At 38.7% G+C, this 24,933-nt stretch overlaps 1 protein-coding gene across 23 annotated transcripts in view; it reads right to left on the bottom strand.

Annotated features, from left to right (window-relative positions):
- SYNE1 (spectrin repeat containing nuclear envelope protein 1) overlaps positions 1-24,933 on the bottom strand; it is a 518,258-nt gene that overhangs the window by 260,772 nt on the left and 232,553 nt on the right. For 22 of the 23 annotated variants that reach the window (XM_074397242.1, XM_074397246.1, XM_074397241.1 and 19 more), the window contains 10 exons: positions 24,070-24,361; positions 23,079-23,251; positions 19,856-20,165; positions 18,462-18,626; positions 13,473-13,829; positions 9,223-9,359; positions 8,828-9,005; positions 4,973-5,155; positions 1,759-1,902; positions 1,256-1,411 (listed from right to left, as the gene is read on the bottom strand). In XM_074397242.1, the coding sequence (XP_074253343.1) occupies positions 1,256-1,411; positions 1,759-1,902; positions 4,973-5,155; positions 8,828-9,005; positions 9,223-9,359; positions 13,473-13,829; positions 18,462-18,626; positions 19,856-20,165; positions 23,079-23,251; positions 24,070-24,361 (2,095 nt within the window). The remainder of the gene's footprint in view (positions 1-1,255; positions 1,412-1,758; positions 1,903-4,972; positions 5,156-8,827; positions 9,006-9,222; positions 9,360-13,472; positions 13,830-18,461; positions 18,627-19,855; positions 20,166-23,078; positions 23,252-24,069; positions 24,362-24,933) is intronic. The other variant, XM_074397258.1, reaches the window with a different exon arrangement.

Raw genomic sequence — 24,933 nt, 5'->3', positions numbered from 1 at the left:
GGAGACTGGTCAAAGTAGTTTCTAGGTTTCACGTATCACATGGGGCTCACCTGATGCCACAACTCACATGACCTATATTGTAGCCAGAGTTCTAAAAAATAATAATCTGAGATTTTTGTAATATCTCTAAATTTTAAAACTTGGGGCCATACATGTGGTTTTGCTTATTAATTATAGATCACATCTAACACAGTGAAGTCTTTACAAGAATAATCTACAGCTCATAAAACATCAAAATATTGATTACTTTTGGTATCTAAGTAAATAAAAGGAATAGAAAGATTTTCTTCATTCACTCTAAGATGTCATTCCTTAACTTAGGTATGTGCCAGATTTTATAAAGACACAAAAAGTAACATTCATAGAATAAACATGGGTATAAACATAGACTATTTACTCTAAGACCTAAGCTAGTATGACTGCCTCAGTGATGTGTACTGAAGACCCAAACTGGCAGACCTTCTATAAGTCCACACTTACAGAACAGATGGGGCTAAATTAAAGAGTAAATTATAACAGGGTCCCTATACTCTAACATCTGAAATTTTAAAATATAGGAAAAAAGGTTAGAAGCCACATACAGCTCAAGATAGGCCTGCACCACACAGTTCAAAATGGGTCTATGTTATACTGACTGAGTACTCTAAATGAGGTTGTAGTAGGATTCCATTTATTTTTTTCTAAGCTATCTGAAAAGAAAGTTAATCAGTTGTCTGAACCATTGCCAATTCTGAGCTCTGCTCTAGAATCTGAACTGAAACTCTCAATCAACACATCCTTGACTACTATATATGAATGTAAAGATTCAGATAATTTTAAAAAAATACTGTTATATTTAGTCTAATAAAATTGAAACGGTTTAGATTTGTTTTTCTAAAGCCATTTAATCTGGGATTCTTTAAACGAAAAACTCTGAGCTTTGCCTTATGTTTATGATTTGAGTCTTCCAAATCAAAGCTCTGGGGAACATATCATTTCAGTATTAGAAGGACTTTCTTGTGCAATAACAAAGATTGGAAGTCTCTCCAGTCTTTGAAATCTCCTTTGGTCTTTTCAGAGAGCCACATCAAGCTGATGCAACAATGATTAACTCAGATTGCAAGGCTGGGGAAACAGCACACACACCTCTTACTGCTGACCTGGAGACCCACACCATGGGTGGGTCAAGATGCAATGCACACCCTGTACACCCTGCTGCAACTCCAGTTTTGCGACATCAGTATCACACTCACACACAGCACTTGCCAGGCGTTACCTTTGTTAAATTGCTTAGCGCTAGATACTGAGAAGATAGCTGTGACACTCTGTGCCTAAAGCTCTTGCTGGCAGCTTGTCCTTCCCACAGCTGCTGAGCTTTCTCTTTCAGCCTGTTGAGCTGAGGCTCGTAGCAGTGTATTTCCTCAAGGACAGACTGAAAAGCACAAGCAAGTTACTATTCAGAGGCTGGGGAAAAGCACATCGCGGATGAAGCTTTGGCCCAGAGAACATGGAAATCAACACTGGCAGGCAATCCGTGTACCCTGGAGGCTTTATTATCTCCAATCTATACCCAGTGGAGCACAAATCACAGAAGGAAACAAATCACACTTCCAAGGAAAGTCAGAAAACATAAAGTTCACCAGAAACGGGGAAAAAACACACACTGCATCTCACAACGGCACAGTCTAACTCAAGGGTGCTAAGCATGCATCTGCAAGGTCAACAGAGGACGGGACAAAGACATGGCCAGATGGAGTTACAGGGTGGGGGGCTCATCACCTGGAGCTTCTGCTGCTCCCTCCTCTTTGCCGGCAGATCATAGAGGCGATTGCTGCTTTCTTGGACCATCTTCTCAGTTTTACTCAGCCAGTCCTGGATGGGCTCAGCACTTACTTCAAAATCCTTCATTTGGATCTTCAGATTCTGCAAGGTTTTAGATCGTGTCCAGGACAAGAAAACATTTTAATAGCAAGTCCAAGGTCCTTCACCTGGCATTCAAAGTCCACCCAGGCCAGGCGCAGTGGCTCACATCTATAATCCCAGCACTTTGGGTGGCAGAGGCAAGCAAATAGCTTAAGCTCAGGAGTTCAAGACCAGCCTGGGCAACATGGTGAGACCCTGTCTCTACTAAAATACAAAAAAATTAGCTGGCTGTTGTGGCATGCCCCTGTAATCTCAGCTACTCAGGACGCTGAAGCAGGAGAATTGCTTGAACCTGGGGGGTGGAGGTTGCAGTGAGCTGAGATCATGCCCTTGCACTTCAGCCTGGGCAACAGAGGTGACTCTGTCTTAGAAAAAAAAAAAAAACTCCACAAAAACAAAGTCCATCCCCAAGGTCTGGAACACTCCATCTTTTACCTTGGCACCAATATAATTATTGAACATCCTTTAAGAAATTTGTCGGATTCTCCTTTTGAAAATAGAATTTCCCCCCGGCTCTCCAACCCACTTTTGAGATCACACCCACTTCTAAACTTCTAGAGCATTTGTTTTCTATATTATATCTATATATTTCAAAATAGACTAGATTGGATTGTGAATTTTCATCTGGTGTAGGTGTGCCTTGTCTCCAAAGCTAGACTGGAAGCTCCATGAGGGGAGTGCCTGAGTCTGATACTTCCTGAAACACACCATAGTCCCTTACAAAAGTGTAAAGAAATGTTTGTCAACATTTAATTGATTTTCATTAGTAAGGATACAAGAAGGAGCATACAGATGTAGTTTACATGCTTATTTTATTAATAAATAATTTATTCTGATTTATAAAGTGATAAGAAATACCAAATAATGTTATGTGCTGATCACATAAGAATGTCATAAATATATTCACAGTTACTATGTAGTACTCTAGGTGTAAAATGTGTTTGATAAAGTTTTATATGGTACTGTGTAGCTTCAGCAAAGGTGTCTGCATCTGCTGTCTATTACTTATAAAGTGGTAAGGGGACACGAATGTGAATTTGTTATTTGTGTTACCATGTGTGCCAACTAAAGGCTTTAAAAACAACCAGTACTTTAGGTAGCTTTGTCTAAGATGAAGTATATAAAGGGTAGCTGAAAAATCTAAGTGGCAAGAGCTAACAAAGCCTGTAGGAGAATGGCTCAAGGTTCCATCTGCATCTGTTCTGGGATGTCTACAACATGGGGAAAATCACATCTGCCTTACTCGCCTCTGAGGGAGATGGGTTAGCTCTAAGAATCCTTTGGAAAGTTAGTATCTCACCAGTGTAAGACACCAAAATAACTTCTGGAGTATTCTACTAAAATTTAGGTTGCATGAAGGCAGGGACTCAGTTCTGTTATATTCTTTGCTATAGCCCTAGAACCTAAACTACTCCTTCACAAATAGAAAATGCTCAACAAATATTTGTTGAATAATTAAATTCATAAATTCAAGGTGTTTCCATCTTCCTGTTACTGGAGTCTCACGGGGACACTTGATATGGTTTGGCTGTGTTCCCACCCAAATGTCATCCTGAATTGTAGTTCCCATAATCCCCATGTATCTTGGGAGGGACCCAATGGGAGGTAATTGAATCATGGGGTGGTTACTCCCATGAAGCTGTTTTCATGATAGTGAGTGAGTTCTCACGAGACCTGAGGATTTTATAATGGGCTTTCCCCACTTTTGCTCATACTTCTCCTTCCTGCCAGCATGTGAAGAAGGACATGTTTGCTTCCTCTTCTGCCATGATTGTAAGTTTCCTGAGGCCTCCCCAGCCCTGCAAAACTATGAGTCAATTAAATCTCTCTCCTTCATAAATTACCTAGTCTTGAGTATGTCCTAATAGCAACGTGAGAATGAACAAATACACCACTAAACAGGGCAAATGGGGGACCATAATCAGGAATTTGGGTTCTGAAAAGAAAGGAGATGAAAGGGTAGAGGAGGAGGGGGGAAAGGAGGGGAGGGAGGGGAGGGGAAGAAAAGGAGGGGAGGGGAAGGAAAAAGGAAAGAAAAGAATCAAATAAAACAGATAGATAGATACCTATTCTGAGAGAAACAGCAGATTAAGAAAACAGGCAATTCATGACCTTTACACCTACTCTTGGGCATCTCTTGAACTAGGTAACTTTGCAATCAGGGTTAAATATGCTACATTCAACAGCTGATGCTTCAGAGCTCAGACCACATAGCACTGATGATCCCTGAAGGATTAAGGAAACATTGCTAGGCACAATGGTTATATTCTGTTAAATGGAGAATGCTGGCTGTGGAAAAACAGACATCATTATTAAAGAGAGATCATGGTCTTGGATCAGGAAAGAATTGAGAAAATACAGATTTTCTCTTACTGTATATTATTTCTCTATCATTATTTTCCAGCCTTCATCAATAATGATCACAGGTAAATGAAGGATCTGTTCTGCCAAAAGGTATTTTAAAAGGAAAAGATACCCTCCATGCCTCTAAATTTTCCTCTGAAAGAAGAGTTGATACATAAAATAGATGATCTCAGAAGAAAAAAAATTACATTGTGGCAGTAATTATTTTATGGTTATAATAGATTCATCTTCTACTGTGTCTGGAGGAAATAAAATTATATAAACATTGTTTCTGCATATTTAACTCCTAAAAAGCTGCTACCTGGTATTTGCATTAGTTATGCCCTTTCATCTGTAACATTTCCTGGCTTATATAGATATTCCTGTTCATTCTCCTAGACCACCTTCCAAAACTGAGGCAGTTCACGTGAAAAACCAAGTGTCCTGCTGAAAGGTAAAGTTGGTTGTTCCTGCTGGGAGAGTGCAAAGGCAAGTGGGTGATAATAGACCCTAACATGCAAAAAGCTACTTAATTCTTCAGGGAGGCTCACACTTCTAGCATGGAGCTGTTTCTTACTGTTAGTCTGTTGTCCACTTATGGTCAGAGAGGGTGACCAAAATCATTGACAAGGGACTTTGATATACAGAAACTGTGGTTTCACTAACAACAACAACAACAACAATAACAAATAACACAGAATATTTCCATGTGATTGGCTATCTATACCTCTAGAGCAGATTCTTTTTGGTGGAGACTTGAATGAAAGTTTTTCCAATCTTCTTTTGCGGCTGCAACTTTGGCCTGGATCCCTTTGGCTTTTTCTTTGTCCAGCAGGGTGCTCAGAAGTTCCCCTTTAGACAGCATCATGTTTAGCTTGTGCTGCCCATTTTCACTTTCTGACATAAACTCCTATAAAAGAAAATATCAAATTAGTCGTAATAAAACATGCTTTGTGCTGTTTTTATTATTTCTTAATAGCATCAAAGAAAAGAAAAGAAAAGAAACTCTTTTTATTGTATACATTAAATGACCCAGGTCATCCTTTAACAGTCAAGTTGCAGCTGAGTATGGTGGCTCATCCCTGTAATCCCAGTACTTTGGGAGGCTTAGGCAGGCGGATCACAAGGTCAAGAGACAGGCCATGCTGGCCAACACTGTGAAACTCCGTCTCTACTAAAAATACAAAAATTAGATGGGCATGGTGGCATGCACCTGTAGTCCTAGCTACTCAAGAGGCTGAGGCAGGAGAATCGCTTAAACCTAGGAGGCGGATGTTGCAGTGAGCCAAGGTCATGCCACTGTACTCCAGCCTGGTGACAAGTCAAGTTGCAAACTACTTTATTTACCAATCTAAATTTGGACCTGTCTCAAAAAAGGTGGTAAGCTATCTCATAAAATATTAAAAATTAGATTAAAAAAGAAAACAGGAGAGGAAATGAAGACCAAGGGAAAAATCAGAATCACAAAATAAATTAGACTCTGGCTAAGACTCATTTACAAAATAAATGCCTTGTAGTTCCATATAGTTGGTGGAGCTTGATTATGATTTTGGCTCTGAGGATCCTAGCTGCCGAAGTGAAAGAGTAAACACAACCAGGGACAAGACTCACAGAGCCCACAGGATAAAAACAGACCATCTGCTCAGCAGAAGCACAATTCTCCCTAGGAAAAGACAGGAGATGTATTTCCATGGGGAGTCTTATTAAAATAAATGCTATTAAATGGAGCAGATTACATTGTTAGCAGTGGTTTATATTTAAAAAAATAACAGAATGTTGTCCTTATGATGACGTGTCAATGACATGATGTCAAACCATAGTTTAATAAAGTGTAGCTACAGGATATACTTTTCTCTTCAGGTGGCTAGATCAGTCTTCCTCTAGAAAAATGGGTAGATTTGGCTGGGCACAGTGGCTCACACCTGTAATCCCAGCCCTTTGGGAGGCTGAGGTGGGTGGATCATGAGGTCAGGAGATAGAGACCATCCTGGCTACCATGATGAAACCCCATCTCTACTAAAAATACAAAAAATTAGCTGGGCGTGTTGGCACGTGCCTGTAATCCCAGCTACTCAGGAGGCTGACGCAGGAGAATTGCTTGAACCCGGGAGGCAGAGTTTGCAGTGAGCCGAGATTGTGCCACTGCACTCCAGCCTGGGTGACAGAGCACAACTCCATCTCAAAAAAAAAAAAAAAAAAAAAAAAAAAAAAAAAAAAGAAAGAAAGAAAGAAAGAAAAAGAAAAATGGGTAGATTCTGTTCAACTCTCAATAATATATTCAAGTGCTAAAGAAGAAAAAAAGCACAAGCTCAGTTATTTATTCTGACAAGAAACAGAAGCACAGCTATTCTATTGTAGATTTTCATTAAAGCAACTTTGCCAAACATTTGTCTTAATGGATGGCCACCCCTGTCCATGGAGGCCTGCTGTGCTGGGAGGGTTAGAGAAAAGCCCAAAGCTGTCCTCAAAAATAGTACTAGCTATGTGCAGTGGCTCACGCTTGTAATCCCAGCACTTTGGGAGGCCAAGGTGGGTGAATCATTTGAGCCCAGGAGTTCAAGAACAGCCTGAGCAACATGGTGAAACTTCATCTCTACCCAAAATACAAAAGTTAGCTGGCCGTGTTGATGCATGCCTGTAATTCCAGCTACTCAGGAGGCTGAGGCAGGAGGATCGCTTGAACCTAGGAGACAGAGGTTGCCATGAACCAAGATTGTGCCACTGGACTCCAGCCTGGGTGACAGAACAAACCCCCATCTCAAAAAAAAAAAGAAAAGAAAAGAAAAGAAAAGAAAAATAGTACTATGTTTCTCCAACATAGAAAAATATTGAGGTTCTGCAGTTCTACCCTTGCCTGCAGCAAAATAGAAAGAATTTTACTATTTATTTATTTTTTTAATTTTTCATGTTATTATTTTTTGAGACAGATTCTTGCTCTGCCACCTAGGCTGTGGTGCAGTGGTGTAACGTTGGCTCAATGCAATCTCCGTCTCCCAGGAAGCAATTCTCCTGCCTCAGCCTCCCAAGTGGCTATGTAGGATTATGGGTGCCCACCACTATGGTTGGCTAATTCTTGTATTTTTTTTTAGTAGAGACAGGGTTTCACCATGTTGGCTAGACTGGTCTCAAACTCCTGATCTCAAGTGATCTGCCCACTGTGGCCTCCCAAAGTGCTGGGATTACAGGTGTGAGCCACCGTACTCGTCCAGGAAGAATTTTAAATGGAGCATACGTATCAAAGGAAGAGTTGTCCTGTTATATTAAGTTATTAACCAAGAATTCAAAAAGGTGAACTGGATATGAACAATACTGTTTCAGAGCCTACTCCTACTAGAGACATTTCAAGCATGAACACTTACACACAGTGTTCTACATATTTACACCCTCTGAAAGAAACTCAAATTTCATAACCAATCACTCAGAACTGCTGCTCTGCGAAAGGATCAGATGTACAAGTATGAAAGGCAATTTCAGTAACTGTGCCTAAAAAACGCTGCTATTGGCCAGGCATGGTGGCTCACACCTGTAATCCCAGCACTTTGAGAAGCTGAGGCGGGTGAATCACTTGAGGTCAGGAGTTTGAGACCAGCCTGGTCAACATGGCGAAACCCCATCTCTACTAAAAAATTCAAAAATTCGCTGGGTGCAGTGGCGGGTGCCTGTAATTCCAGCTACTTGGGAGGCTGAGGCAAGAGAATCGCTTGAATCTGGGAGGTGGAGGTTGCAGTGAGCCGAGATCCTGCCATTGCATTCCAGCCTGTGTGACAGATCAAGACTTCATCTTACCAAAAACAAACAAACAAACAAACAAAAAACCCAAATGAGCAAATGTAAAATATAAACACAGTTCTCACTATCTTAACACACCAGCTCTGTGACCTCACTGATGCTTTTACCCTGCTGTACACTGGGAATAATGAATTTACATACCTGAAATGTTGTGAAAACTAAATGAGAAAAAGCACTTAGAGTGCTCAGAAACAATGCATGTCATGTAGAAAAACTTTTTATTATTTCCTATATCACTATTTGCATATAAAAAGTGTGCATTTATGTAAATGAACTGGTTTCTCTTCACATACAGAATCAATTCTTTTAAGTGGGGGTTTATTTGAAATTTGAATTTCTTAGGCAAAACTTTTGTATGTGATGCCCTTCTGAAAAGATCTAGAGCAGTGGCCTCCTACGTTTTTGGCACCAGGGACTAGTTTCATGGACGACAAGTTTTCCACAGATGGGGGTAGGGGGTAGGGGTGATTGTTTCGGAATGAAACTGCTCAACCTCATCATCGGGCATTAGTTAGATTCTCAGAAGGATCACACAGCGTAGATCCCTTGTATGCACAGTTCACAATGGGGTTCAAGCTCCTATGAGAACCTAATGCGACAGCTGATGGGACAGGAGGTGGAGCTCAGGCAAGAATGCTCCCTCGCTTACTGCTCACCTACTGCTGTGAGGTCTGGTTCTTAACAGTCCAGGGACAGGTACCAGTTGGCAGCCCAGGAGTTGGGGACTCTTGACCTAGAGGTAGCTTTAATCCACATCAGCACTGCTACCAGAATTAATCGATAACACTCTTACCTGTATTTTCTGAAGACTAGTTGAAACTTCACTGATATTTTGAGGTATATCAAAACACTTGGCGGTAGTGATTTTTGCATTAACCAACCACTGCTGGAAATCCCTGAAGGCTTTTCGAAATCTTTGCTGTAAAATCTGTTCTTTATTCTGGCAGCCCTTGGATGCTTGCAAACAAAGACTGAAAAGGTGATTTGAAAATTTAATGGCAGGAAAAAGTGATAAAATTGATGAAAATAATTTTTCATAGAATCAGCAGTTCTTAGAATGGGCACTCACCTCATTTAGTAATATATTTAATGCTGAATTAATATTATTTTGAAATTACACCTTAAAATAAACCTCTAGCTTCTTATTTGTATGAAAATATCTTGAACACCAATAAGGTTCATGCTCACCAATTATACTCTTTGATTAACCCAGAAACTTTTCCACTGTAAGTACTCAGGTCTCTGGAAAATCGACAAAGTTCATTCAGCTGAGACTTGAGATCCTCTGTTCTAGGCTCTGCTTTTTGTAAAGCATCCAGTATCTCCTGTTCAGAAATAATGAGACAGAGAAGCAAGCATTTACACTGGGTGATCTCTATATCTTCATATTATACCTGCATCAATCATGTATAAATTATTAGTGAGAGAGGAACCAACATCGTAGATTCAATGAAGAAAGGAAGCCTGTTTTCAGGATTTCTCTGACAAATAATAGCACCTGGCTCATTTGTCCCCCTTTTCTAGCCATGGATAGACACTCTAGCATCAAATACTGCCAAATAGTTAAGTGATTAAGTGGTCAAATGACTTAAAAATGAGACAAGAAAAAGAAAAGAGAAAATAGTCTAAATCATTTACAAATAGTCTGACAAGGCCATTGGGAGATATGTGTATTGTTTAAAGGTGAAAAGAAATCATTTTAAAGAAAAGCAACACTTATTTTGGATTAAATTTATATAAATAATGTATATATTACATTTATATATACATATATATATATATATATATAAATCCAAAATTGAATTGTATTTCAATTGATTTTATGTATTATACACAGTTAACTTTTACATTAAGAATTTCTTACAATCCATGAGTCTGGTTTAAATAGTAATTTATTTATTTCACAGTTTCATTCATAAAGTCATCAAATATTTGCTAAATGTTTGGTATGTGCCAAGCATTTTGCTGGATTCTGGGACCCCTCATCCCTCCTGAATAAAGGTAAGATTCTTGTTCTTGAAGAGCTCCCAATTTAATAGATGAGGGAGATATGTGAATGGCTACAGTACTGTGTACACTTAATCCAAAGTAAAGCCTTAGGACTTGAAAAGTACACCTCTGAAATAGAGGCCATGGTCACCTGAGTAACACAAGGTGCTTTGCAATCAAAGTGCTCCTCTCCTAGGGTTGTCACAAGGAGCAAAAGAGATCATGAATGTCAAACAGCACAATTTCTAGCACACTAAGCGTCTAATTCATAAAATCAGCAGGAAAATGACCCCCACATATGTAGACAGAGTGGATAATGGTAGCACTGAAGCAAAAACCAAAATAAATTAAGGAGGAGGGGCAAAAAGATGAGTAACTACTCAAACAGCTGTTCTTGTGGCCATTATTGTCCAAAATATTTGTCAAGAGATGGCCCAGATTTGCAGAGAAACCACATCCCTCAACAAACCAGCCCTGTGCTGCATTCCTTGTCCTGGTAAATGGCACCACTGTCCCCTGCTGATGTCAATCAGAAGACCAAGCATCACCCTGCCTCTCCCTTTGTTTCCCTTCTCACTCCATGTGGGAGATATCCAGGCTAGCTTATTCTGTGTCTTAGCTCCTTTCACCACTCTCCTCTTTGCCTCTGCACGTAGACTTTCACAGACCCACTTACATATTCATTATTTCTTTCTGGAGTGGCACGACATCCTCCTAATCTGATTGCTACTCTCTACCTTCCTCTCCTGTGTTTTGTGATTCCTCAATGATCCTGCATCTTGATGCTGTTCCTCTACCTCACCTGTCAGGTGACATTTTAATCATACTTCAAGACTCAGCTCAAAGAACAACTCCTTTATGTATGCCCTGCACCCCTTCCCAACTCTACAGGCTTCTCATCTGAGGATACACAGGACCTTGCAGACATTCATCACAAGGAGTATCCCCATCAGTTTCATACTTGTGTATTTCCCTATCTAGACTGTGATCATGGGAGCAGGAAATACATTCTCTTGGTTTGTCAATTCTTTATTTAACTCGGTGTCTGGGCTGGAGGAGCCTAAAACATTTTTATTTACAAAAATGTATGCATAGCTAAACAATTTCTCGCTGAAATTCTAAACACTAAGCTAGGACCAACTATTTTACACCATATTGAACCTTTTACTTAAGACAGAACATTGTGGCCGGGCGCGGTGGCTCACACCTATAATCCCAGCACTTTGGGAGGCCGAGGCGGGTGGATCACGAGGTCAAGAGATCGAGACCATCCTGGTCAACTTGGTGAAACCCCGTCTCTACTAAAAATACAAAAAATTAGCTGGGCATGGTGGTGCGTGCCTGTAATCCCAGCTACTCAGGAGATTGAGGCAGGAGAATTGCTTGAACCCCGGAGGCGGAGGTTGCAGTGAGCCAAGATCGCACCATTGCACTCCAGCCTGGGCAACAAGAGTGAAACTCCGTCTCAAAAAAAAAAAAAAAAAAAAGAACATTGTAAGAACTAAAGAAACTTAACATATAACAAAAACATAAAAATATTAGAGACTCAAGTCAGTTACTTATGAATGAGATGACATTAAAAGTTACAAGTTTTTGACCAAAACTTTACACTTAAAACATTTCTATAACTTTATCCTAAATTAAAGTGTGTCAGTAGAGTCTTCCATTATATAAATATCAGCTTCTATATTTATAATTTGGTTAAGTTCTAAAATTCATTTTTTCATCTTATATGGCTTAAGAAAATTATTTCCAGCACTAACATCCCAATGGATATTAAGATAAATAAGTTTTGCAAACACAGAAAATAGAATTCTTTTTGCAATATTATATTTATAGTTTATAGATCACCTGTTTTTATGTTTTAAAGAATTTCTTGAGTATTGTTATTTAATTGCATAAAATAAATGCTTGTGATTCTTGTGGTGACCATCCACAATGGCAAGGCTTCCCTAGAAGCAAAACCATGCCCTCAGAACCCCAGCGTATCTCCTACTTTGTAAACATTTTCTTACATATTCGTTGTGATAGAAATATTTCCACTTTTAGATAAAATGCCATTATTAGAAATAAAGAAAATATGAATATTGAGAAGCAATGTAGTGTTGTCATCAAAAGCACTGACTCTGGAGTCAAATCTGGAAGTAGACACACCTCAGAGGGCTGTCATCTTTGAATTGTTTAATACAACTGAAAGCCCATATTTACGACTGCATTCTCATGTGTGTTTTTATAGGCCTCAATTATTATTTGCATTAATAATGTCAACGTAAAAAGTAACGATAGCAGAAGAGTAATGCAATCTAGGCACAACCAATCTTTCTTTTTTAAAAATTTCACTCGAGTTACTGAAATAGAAAGAAAGGAAAATAAAAAAGAACCCAGACAGTATAACTGTTTTTTTTCATAGTACACAGTGTAGAACAATTATTAACTTCTTTGTCCCTGTGTTACAGAACTGATTTCTATGGTTTATTCTGGTACATAAATCTAAAGGACAGCAAATGAAACAGAATAGCAAAAACAAATCCCAAAACCTAGAAGCATTATAAATAAATTGGCATAAGGAGATAAAAGGCTTTATTTTATGGCACGCTGTATTTGTTTCAAATACCTGATTTAAAACAAGACACTGCTGGAAATATTACATGACTTTCTTACTGGCAGAGGCTATTTTGAAATGACTGTAATATAAATAGGAGCAGAGAAGTTTACTAAACTGCCTTTTAAGGACACCGTGAATCAGGGCATTATAAAACTGGAAATACTGAAAAGGCTTTCAAAGACACTGCTTAACAGTGAAAGAAGGGAAGAGGAGGTTAAGCTGTTGCTCATTCTTCAGTCTCCCTCCTAGACTTCCCTTTCTCACATTCTAAAGAAGCTGCCATTAGCTTTTTTTAAAAAAAGGCCCGGGAAGGCTACCAGGGAGTGTGACGTAGGAGTTCTGTTAACAGGCTGATTCAAGAACAGATGTCAAAACCACACAGAGGAGAGCTAATCAGGGTGAAAACTATTAGTTGTGCTTTAGGAGATTACCAGATGAGTCTTTTAAGGTTGTAAGTTCAATCATTTAGTTGTATGAAATGGTTAACTGGCAAGAAAACAGCTATGACTCTCTGTCTATTTATGCCACTGCCCACAGGCCATTTTTCAGACTGAATGGCTGAATACAGTATTACAAGCTGTTACACCATAAGATTGAAAGTAAAATGTCTCCGCTAACAACAGATGTTTCCTGCCACAAATAATAACCCAAATCTTTATTTTTACAAAAGTTTGATATGGGAGAAAAGACCACAAATCAGACTTTGCTTGTTTAATGAGATAAATACTTCTTCTAAGTGTGAATGTTGCCTGTTTTTGGTTAGCAAGTTTTTTTTTAAGAAATAAGGGGTGACAGAACATTTTTTAAAGCATAATCACCAATAGAAAACACAAAGCCAACTTACTTGTCCTTTGTGCCAGCATTCCACTATCTCCTCATCCGTGTTCTTGCCTTCCAGGAGGGTTAACTGCTGAGCCCAGGTTTTCAGAAGAGCACTGAACTCTTCCAGGGCCTGCTCCAGTTGAGCCACTTGGCCTGAGAACTCCTGCTCCGAAAGGGCCATCTGGCTGACCAGGTCCTCCAAACGGCTCTGCGTTTGGAAGACACTGTCTTCCCACTGCTTCCAGTCGGCACGCAGGGCCTGCATCTCCGTGTGCATGAGCTCACACCCACTGGCAGTTGTGTTCTGTTTCACTTCAGGAGCCAGCAACTCCACTCTGCTGAGGCGGCTTGCACCAATCTCTCTGGAATCTATCAGCTCCTGTAATGGAATATCACCATGGTAACCAAAGAGCCTGTGAGTCACTTGGACTGCAAGTTTTCAAATGTGTACAGAGGGAGACCCTGTCCTGCTAGGAAGTTTCAACAAGTGTGCCACAAGGACCTAGAATCAATTCATCTGCCCACTCTTAAATCATAATAGCAGAAGCTGTCATCATGAGCACCTAAGGCTTATGGCAAAAAAAATCTCAGGGATCCTCAATATCCTGAAACAGACTAAACAGGGACCCTGCAATCAGGCATTATTTGCACTCGTGAGAATGTTTGGATAGTAACTCAAGTATTTGCCTGTGGTGGATTGCTCCTATAAATGATCAAACCCGTATTTCCCTCGAAGTGGATGCTCAAGTAAATAAAAATTGTGGCAGAACTGTGTTCTGCTCACGGTCTCTATTCTCAATTCATCTTTTTCCACAGAGTGGTGGCTTAAATTACACTTCCATTCTGCTAGGAATCAATCGGACTCATCACAACAAAAGAATGAGCCCTAGTCAATCCCAAATACTGCAATACCTTAAATAAACATTTTTTGTAGCAAATAAAATGAATAATTTCATTCACAGACTGACTTACTCGAAAGTTTAAAGTAACCTCTAGGACTGGGTTCACTTATTAGTATTTTTTTAATCTTAAAAAAGTCACTAGAAATTAAACAGTTTAGCTAAAGCCAAGTTAACAAATTTAGCTTAGCCTTAAAGCACACAAATACTCTAAAGGACAACATGATAAAATTAAATATGTTTTTTTTTTTTTTTTTTTTTTTGAGGTGGAGTCTTGCTCTGCCGCCCTGGCTGGAGTGCAGTGGCATGATTTTGGCTTACTGTAACCTCTGCCTCCCAGGTTTAAGTGATTCTCCTGCCTTAGCCTCCCGAGTAGCTGGGATTACAGGCATGCACCATCAAACTCGGCTAACTTTTTCTATCTTTAGTAGAGACAGGCTTTCACCATGTTGGCCAGGCTGCCCTAGAACTCTCGACCTTGTGATCTGCTGTCTTGGCCTCCCAAAGTGCCGGGATTACAGGAGTGAGCCACCACGCCCAGCACATATGCATTGTTAAATTGATATAATTGCAGCATTTCTCTCTGAGAATACATTCTCTTACTACATTTTTTCTTGATGAAATATTATCCGATGGTTGTTTATATATTTACATATTTATTGCTGAAGGCAGGATTTTGTTAATGTTATTACAAAATTATGACTTTACTACCAAATTAAATAGAAATAAAAGATAATAAAGCACAAAAAAGTTCAAAAAGAAAATCAGTGACCAATTAGAAGTAAAGAAACATTGGGATGCTAAGGATGAAGCATGCTTAATAAATTATGTTAGGCACAGAGTATATCTTAACTAGTCTATATAATATAGTTTGCATCTCATTAGATTAACTTGAAATAAATATATCTGTTCACAATTATATACAATAGAGCCATATTTTGATATAGATCATTTGAAAGTATTCAGTATTCAGTTGTACAGTAGTCTAAATTACGATGACATGAAAAGCCTTATATACAGCGTGATATGCATATTCAATCTTTTCTCAGCAGCAGGATTCTAAAAACCATCCCTGTTTATTACGGCATATAATATTTATTTGATGAAGAAAAAATTAACTTTTTAACTAGTGCTATGTCTAATAGACCTAAATACTTATAATAATTTGCCTTTATGTGCAATTTCAAATTTGGAGTTCAGAAGGTATCATTGGGCAAAAGTCAGTTTCCCAAAATACTCTCCCATGCTTTATCCCAGTTTTCCTTAGCATGAAAATGGAACACTTCAATATTCATAATCAGAAATACAGTCATTCAGATTTTGATGAAAGACATCATCATTGTCAAGAGTCTTAAAATGGCTTTTGCATATATTTTCTTATCTGGTATTTAAAATTTTTAAACATATGATACGCATATACACACAAATGTACATTCACACCCTCATACCAGTATACATTTTGCTTTAGAGTTGCCTTTTCTCACGGATTATTCCCGTGGATGGGGTAGGATGTTGAAGGACAGAGGAGGTGCTTTATGTATTTCCCTCAAGATTTTTAAAATCGCCCACATACTAACCTACATTCAGGCTGGAGCTGAACTTCTGAAAGGCAGTTTCTCATAGTCTTCATGTTCTCCATCCCAATTTCTTTCTGCCAATTCCTTGTCTTTTTTGAAAGTATTTTATTAGATTAAAAAAAAATTTCCAAATAAAAAAGAGTATTTGTCAACCCAGGAAGCAGCCTTTCTAAAAAAATTATTTTACTTTCTCTTATTAACTTTTGAAATATTAGTCCATTTCTGCTATCTCCTCTTCCTCGTCTGCCATTTACTCCTAAATCCATGTAACCTTGTTTCTTACCTCCCCTTGCTGTGCAAATGTTTCTCAGACTGGTTCCCAAACAGCCTCACTGTCAAACCCAGTAGGGATTCTTCAGTCTTCCTCCTAATGGCAGCCTCCTGCCACGGTGGCATCACACCCTCCTACCCTTCCTCTTCTTACTTCTCTTCTCCTTTTTCTCTCTACCTTTCAAATCATTTTCTCCTGTGGCTCCTTAAATATTGGTAGTACCCAGCTTTTGGTCCTGTGCCCATTGTTGTATTTGCTCTATACATAGGTCTTGGTTCTTGGTTTTATCCACTTAGGTGGCTTTAACAACAAATTACACACTAATCACTTTCAACTCTGTGTCTTCAATCCATCTCCTCAACCTGAAATTCAGGCAACTGCCCCCAAGACGTTACTACTACCTGGCAGTTCAAATTGGATCTGATTATCAAAGAACTCCTCATGTCTTCCCCTCTGCCACCAGGCTTCTCTGCATGTAATTATTTTCTTCAGGGGACGAGAGTCCTGTGGATTCTAGGTAAAGACTTGACCATCATCCCTGACTCTTCCCACCTTGTCATGCTATAGCCAATTAATCTCTCATTTACCAAATTCACTGGATTTTCTTATTAGGTGTGTTCTGTGTGGCAGGCATGATACTACAAGTTTTATGTGAATGATCTAATCTGGTCGTCAAAACAACTCTATTAGGTACTATTTTTATTTATGTATTTTTTAACCAATTGAGAGGTTGAGGCTTGAGGACATCAGGTGACTTGCTGAAAGACACAGCTAGAAAGTCAATAGAAGAAGGATGCAGCATTGGGTTTCTGTGATTTCAGAGTCTGAACTCTAATAGTGCAGTAAGCTCTCATTACATTTTGTGTATTATTTTACAAAAACCAGTTTGTGGATCACTGTTCCTCACTGGACTGCAAGTTCCTTAGGGGATGCACAATCCTGGCTGAATAAATGGATAAATGAGTAGATAAATGGATGGAAGGATGGGTGAATGAATTAGAATATTACTAAGACATGTATCAAATAAGGGATTTTAAAGAATAATACAGAAAAAAATGACTTAAAAAAGTGGTTTTATGTTATTATCTCAGTTAAAACATACGTAATCATAAGATTTAAATAAGATAATGCTTTTAGAGCATAGAAATAGATCTTCAGGGGATGGGCATGGTGGCTCATGCCTGTAGTTCTAACACTTTGGGATGCCAAGGCAGGTGGATTATCTGAGGTCAGGAGTTTGGGACCAGCCTGGCCATCATGGCGAAAACCCGTCTCTACTAAAAAAAATACAAAAATTAGCCAGGCTTGGTGGCAGACACCTGTTATCCCACCTACTCAGGAGGCTGAGATAGGAGAATTGCTTGAACCCAGGAGGCGGAGGTTGCAGTGAGCCAAGATAGTGCCATTGCACTCCATCTTGGGTGACAGAGAAAGACTCTGTCTCAAAAATAAACAAACAAGTAGATCTGCAAAATGTAGTTACAATTGTAACAATCAGCTGTAAGTTTTATGACTTTTGTGTTCTGATCTTGGAATCAAAAATTCAAAACAATTTGAATTTTAGATTACTGACACAATTACACCATTTATTCCCATCATTTCCTAAGACTAACCCACTAAAGATTTCATTGCTGCTTCATTTTAATCTTAAAATCCATTATTTTCCATGAAAGAAAATGATTACGATTTAATATTTAAGCAACTAGAAATTTACTAAAAGATGCTAGAGGCTGCAACTTCCCCAGAAAGGTAAATTTCTGTTTTAGAAATTGTCCTATGAGGAGTAAATGGATGATAATTTTAATGTCCTTTGAAGTACTCGCTTCTCTTCTGTTGTTATATGCTGTCTAGGAAAGCAGAATAAAACATCCAGAATGGCATTTCCCAGGCTATTGTTACAATACATTTAACTAAGTTACTATATACACTTCTTCCACTGTGCTAAACAATGGTATCTGGTTTTGTCAGCCAACCAAGGTAGCCATTTCCTAGCCTGTCATATTACAGCAATAAGCACATTTGCATTCAGATATGTAAAGACAGTGTTACATTTTGTTCACAAGTGTAAAGCCTTTTGAATTCTTCTCAGTACTCTTGTTTATGTTTAGAATAAGTGAGGCATGAGGTAATAAACACCAGCAAATAGAAAACAGGAAGGAAACATTTTAAATAATAGAATCTTATCCACTAAACCTTTATCAAAAGTATGTTGTACTCAAGAAAAAATAAAGCAATGTAGATATAGTATCTGCTCATTTTCTGACCTTAATTTTTGACAACTTTTTCTGGGTGGCTGATGAATCTCCAGACATATCTGACCACCGGTGAAGTTCTTCCTTGGCTGAATGGAGCCAATCTGTAAACTCCTGGACCGCATCTAAATACATTAGATGGTCTTTCACAATCTCTTCCACTTTCCTCATTTTTTCCTAGCAAACAAAGAAATGGCTACCTTAACAGTATTCCTTTTGAGAACATGAAATCAGAACAGACAATGTGCCTGATAGAAATCTCTTAATAAATCTCAGAAAATTTAATTCTTGTTCTTGAATTTTCTCTGAATATAGTATCTTAAAACTATCAAATTTAACTGTCAAGGCTTTGGAAAAGCAACTAGTTTCCTGTAAGCTTATCGTTTTCTACCTTAGTATGGAAATCTATGCTTAATGTATGTTGGCTAACATCGCTCACTAACAATCCACTTAATAATTACTATGATAATCATTCTTATAAAAGCAATTATTTGTTAGATTGCTGTACACCATTTTGCTCAGCACTTTGAATGCATTTGTTCATTTAATCTTCACAACGGTCCTGAGCAGAAGATACCATTATTATCATCATTTTATAGGAAAAGACGCTCAAGCTTAGAGAGGTTAGGTAACGTGTAATCGTGGCCAAAGTCACACATTCAAAAGTGTCAAAGCCAGAATTCAAACTTACGTCTTTTTGACTTGAGTCATAGCTCTTAATCATTACCAAGATGAAAATGAAGATAAAGAAGCACATCTGTTAATAACTGTATTGTCAACAAGAGAAGCGTTAGTTCCCAACAAGGTGAACAAAAGAAAGGAAAAAGCAGCAAACAACAAAAACTTTCTGCCTAAATTATGATAATATTTAAAAATATGCCAAAGAATAATTATAAAGGAAATGAAAGATCCATATAGAGAATTGAAAAGATATTTTGATATTGTATAAAGGAGTTTATACTTTCGAATATGGAAAAATACAGTTTTACTAAGATGAGAGATGAATACAATATTTTATACACGATTGAATCTTGGAGGTAAATAGATTTGCATTTAATATAACAAATATAAGTGCAGCAAAAGAGAAAACACTTTAAACAGTGACATTTGATGTACAAAGTAGACAGACTAAAAACATAGACAAAGAAAATAAATAAGGAATAAAGAAGAATCTCAAGATTGCAGAAAGAGAAAAATGCATAGGCATTTATATTAAGAAATTATCTTTCTGTAATATCTATTTACTGAATGTATAAAGAGTTTCAGAGCAGCCAATCCTCCAACAATTTAATCCAGTTTCTTCTTACCTGAGCCTGACCCTGGCAACAGTCATTATATTATTAATATAAATCAATATATTATATTAATATATCATAAAGCATCTATTTTCAATGTAAAGCACTAACCTTGGCAACAGTCATTATATCAGTAAACTGTGTTTTCAGCTCCTCTTGAGTTGTGTCCTTAAAAGACTCATCCTCTGTCTTCTCGTAGAGCTCCCTGGACTTTGCATTTAGACGGTGAAGGGCTCTGGAATGATCTTCCGCCTCAGACAGGATGGACTGGAGATGGTCAAGCAGGGCAAACTTCTCTTTCAGACCTGGCTGTGGTTGTAAGGGATGTTCTACTTTTTGATCCACTGATTCCATCCACTGCTCCAACTGGTTTTTCCTCTCTAGATAGTCATTCCATTGGCTAATCACAGACTCTAAAGTGCTATAATTAATGCACATATTAACAAAAATGAGTTATCTTGACACCTCTGGTGAAGACCAATCTCAAGGCTATGACATTCATGCAAATTATTTTACTGAATGCTACTGGAAGTGAAGAAAATGTAGCTTTTGAGTGCAGGGAGAAACACTCCCTCTCTGATCCATCAGATCCTCACCACAGGTCCCTTGAACGAAGTAAATCAGTATTAAAACATAAAGTAAGAAGCTGTGGTCATACATGCATCTAGAATTTGTCTTCCAAATGCTAACTGTCCTAAATGAACAGACACATTTACATGTTATGTGGTTGAAAATCGGCACTGGAACATCAATGAAATTTTATTTCACATAAATCAGGTCTTAATTTTCTTGGGATTATTAATAGTTTATCTTATTAAAATCAGATGGTGATTATCTGTTGACTGGAATTCAAAATCCAAGGTGTCCTTCCTGAGTAAATGATATATCACTAGGTTGATTTTCATTTAGGGACACACACACAAACACACACACACACACACACACACACACACAGACACATACACAACATACAGTGCTTTTGCGTTGAATATGTGAACGAATGCTCAAGTGCTGATGAGAAAAACAGTCACAAATATAATAGCTTTCTAGATAGTCAATCAAAAGGCTCTCCAGACTGGCATTTAGGAAAAATCCCTCCATTATTAAGCATTACAAACTATTCTAAACTTATCTGCACTGATTTCCCCAACCCCCCTTACATACAAGCCTATGAACCTGAAATTAAAATCCTGTGGTAAATGAACGTCCAGCATTGGCTCAAACTGCTGCTTTTGCATCCATGGAACCTCATCATGCAGGTTTTAAAGTCCTACCTGTTCCTCAAATAATTTTCTAAAAAGTCTCCCACCCTTTTTTTTAAAGACAGAGTCTCACTCTGTCACCAAGGCTGGAGTGCTGTGATGCAATCATAGCTCACTGCAACCTCTGCCTCCCAGGATCAGGTGATCCTCCCACCTCAGCCTCCCAAGTAGCTGGGACCACAAGTGCGTGCCACCACACCTGGCTAATTTTTGTATATATTTTTTAATTTTGACCATGACTTCAATAATTTTTGCATTTGCTGTAAAGACATAGTTTAGCCCTGTTGCCCAGACTAGTTTCAAATTCCTGGGCTTAAGCAATCCACCTACCTCAGCCTCCCAAAGTGCTGGGATTACAGGTATTAGCCACCAATTTGCATACTTCTATAGCCCCACAGTGCATTTTGAAAACTGTTATAATATGATCTGAGTCATAATATTCCAAAATACACCCTGTGCTAGTGTCTGAGCTTTTAGAGGGCAAAAGCCTTTCTGTTTCGTTTCATTATCTTAACACAATACTTTGAACATTGCTATTACTCAGTATGTCACTGTCAAATTTAATTTCTTGCTGAAATAGTGGAGTCAAAGACCAGAGTCTGCTTCCTGCATGTAACATCTTATTCTAACATCTGAAAATATCTACCCATATTCCTGTGAACTTTTAGGAAACTGGTCTAAGCCAAGCCTTGGGAAGCTTAGTTCATGCTCTGGCAGTCTATGATATAGAGTAAGACAACTATAGCATCTGATGTTTTTACTTGGCTGACCACTGTGAGTTATTACTAAGATGCAAAGTCCTGCTGACTTTGAGAGTTGCTACCTGTGCTCCATATTAAAGGAAAAAAACAACAAAACAAAACAAAACCTCCAAACTGTTAGTTGTAACCAGGAATTATTGTTTACATTGCTGTGGATGACTGCAGTGTTATTTTTGTTTTGCTTTGTCATGAACTTGAATCTTCTTTAAACATTTTTTAAAAATTTTATTTTAGGTTCAAGGGTACATGTGCAGAGTAGATATATAGGTAAACTTGTGTCATGGGGCTTTGCTGTAGAGATATTTTATTACCTACATACTAAGCCTAGTATATGACAGTTATTTTTTTGCTGCTCCTCTCCCTCCTCCCACCTGCCACCCTCAAGGAGGCTCCAGTGTCTGTTAATCTCTTCTTAGTGTGAAATTTAATCTTCTAATCATCTATTTTGTTATGATCACATTGGGCACCAAGGTTGTCAATGATCTAAGAGGATGTCACACCTCCAGAATATGGCTCCTTTTTACTATAATTCTGACTGATGGTCATTTGTTCAACAAATGAGCCAGATTATTTATGGATACTCTGAGAAGAGGAAGGTAGGTAGAAACCTCCCACCTATAATTGCAACAACAACAAAAACACTACCTGGTGTAACAGACAAGGGTTTCCCTACATCCTCATTAGTGTCTGGTACAGGTGATTATCAACAGAGGCTCTACGGGCTGGGCTCTATTCTGGATAGGCTGATGGTTGCTTGTGTGAAAACATTCCACACTTTGCAGGACATGAGCTCTTTGTGCCTCAGTCACTAAATGCCAGGAATATTCCCCCATCACTGTGACAGTTAAAACTACCCTACACAATTCCTATAATGCAAACTGGGGTGGTATGACTTCTAGTTGAGGAACAGATTTACAATTAAGCTCAACAGCTGCAAATAGCTTAATTTTCCACATGTTCCTTAAGCTAAAATGTATTCAAGTGATTAAAGAACAATATATTCTTGCTTTGATGGCTTGAAAGGAGACATTTTGCTGAACCCATGTCATGTAAGATTCCATGAGAGATAATAAGGGAGATTTAAACATTTTAAAAATGCAACAAGAACACAGAAACAGAGCAAGCTAACAAGCAAAAAAACCCGTCATCACCCTGTGGAAAACACAACTTAGACAAAGACAGGCATCCATACAACCAGCTAAAGTAACATACTTGGGAATTCTAACCCAGGGGACCTCAGCACTGCTCCACCATTTTACGAAGTCACTGCATTGGACTTAGGCAAACAAACACTAAAAATAGGTTCTGTACCTCTGAGCATGGACGGAGGAGCTCATGATGTCAGCCCACACTTCTTTAAGGGTCTCTAGCTGTGTCTGAATCACCCTCTGACCTTCTTTGTTGCTGCTTCTCAAGGCCTGTTCCCCTTTGCCAATGGCCATATTCAACTTAACATCCCCTTCACCTTTCATCAGGAGAATATCCTGGAAAGGGAGAAAGAATACTCATCAGTAGGAATGTAAAAAATTTCTTCTATTTAGAAAAAAATGGTAATGTTTTCCTTAAGAATTGAGGTAGGAATACTTTACTTACCTTAAAATGAAAAAACAAACTCTGGGTCCTATTGCAATATACTTAAAATTAGGTTTCTGGGAGTCTAGGAGTCAAAGATTAATTCCAACATAAATTCTTAGAAAACTTTTGGCCACTAACCTAGAAAGTATAATTGTATTGACTTCAGTTTCAAAGCGTTGAAATAAATTCTTTTGAAAATGAAGACAACCCTGTCTAAACTCCAACAGTCCCCTACACTAATTGCCTGGCTAATTTCTCTCTTTCAAGGTCACCTTCACTGACTATCGTCTGGGTTGGTGACCTCCTCTGCGCTTTCAACATATCCTTGATGTCTTCAATCATGGCCTCTACACATGCTCTGTATTGAAAGTAACAATTGACAGGTTGGTGTCTTCCCCTAGACTGAACTCCTAGAAAACAAGGCCTAATTTTTATCTCTATATTCCCAGCAACTTGCAGAGCGCTTGGAGCAGAGTAGATATTCAATAACACTTGCTGAATATTTACTAAATCAAATTTAAAATTATTTAAAACTATTAAAACAAAAATGTTTCTTTACAAAGGGGAAAAGTGTTACTTCCATATCCCTTTTGCCCAATTTCTCCATTTTGCCCACACAATCCTCATTTAGAGTCTTACAGAACAATTAGGACACAAGATGAGCTCCTGTGAATCTAATCAAATGAGCGTTCAGCAGTTGTCAGTATCTGGCTGGTGTCGCACGTACCTGTATTTGTGACAGCCGTTTCTCCAAGGTGTCTTTGCTCCCAAGAGTGCTCTCTGCACAGGCCAGTCTTTCCTGAATTGCCTTCACCCAGGACCACATGCTCTTCAGTGCTTCCTCCAGGGCTTCATGCTCCTGCAGGGCTACCTGGCAGCTCCGGAGTTTCTCTTTGGTCATTCTAAGTAGGTTCTGGTGGCTTGTGAGGAGCTGGGAACACAGGCGGCCCTCCTGCCCAGCACCATGGCCTTCCTCACTCAGAAGCTGCCCTCTCTGGGAAAGCTTATCAAGAGACTCTCTGAAAAAAAGGAAAGAAAATTAGTTCTGACATTCTGAAGTGCAGGGGAGCAACAAATGATTGTTGATATTGGAGCAGTAACCAGACACAGGCTCATAGCTGACATGCCTTTTAAATAAAGATGCTGGGAACTGGCCTGGCTTTTCATTCTCTTATGATATCTCTTAATGTTGTCAGTACCCATTGGGGGATACCATTCAGTCTGTGCTGTGCCTGCATCCAAATAGCAGTGGTGGAGCCTACTGTATTACTACTTACTGTATTTTCAGAAATTCAATTCAGAAAATGGGCCCAGCTGCCTCTCCAGGCTTCTCTGTAGCATCTCTCCACTCCTATTTAATTGTCAGATGATGAAAACTCCCTGAAATTTTCAAAATCTTTGCTGTCTTGTAGCTACATGGAGATTCCTCCTTCATGAAAACCCTTCTGCTCAGCACTGCTGCATTCTTAGTTGCTTGTTCAAAGCTCAGCACAGCCATCACAATCCCAAGAGCATCCACGCCAACTCAGGGTGGGTGGAGAGTGAAGGATCTCTTTGTGCCCTCTGCTTGTCTTGCTCTATCAACTCATAT

This window comes from Saimiri boliviensis, chromosome 4, assembly GCF_048565385.1.
Source record: "Saimiri boliviensis isolate mSaiBol1 chromosome 4, mSaiBol1.pri, whole genome shotgun sequence".
NCBI lineage: Eukaryota > Metazoa > Chordata > Mammalia > Primates > Cebidae > Saimiri > Saimiri boliviensis.
Note: the sequence above shows the minus strand (reverse complement) of the source record. Positions and strands in the feature narration are given on the sequence as shown.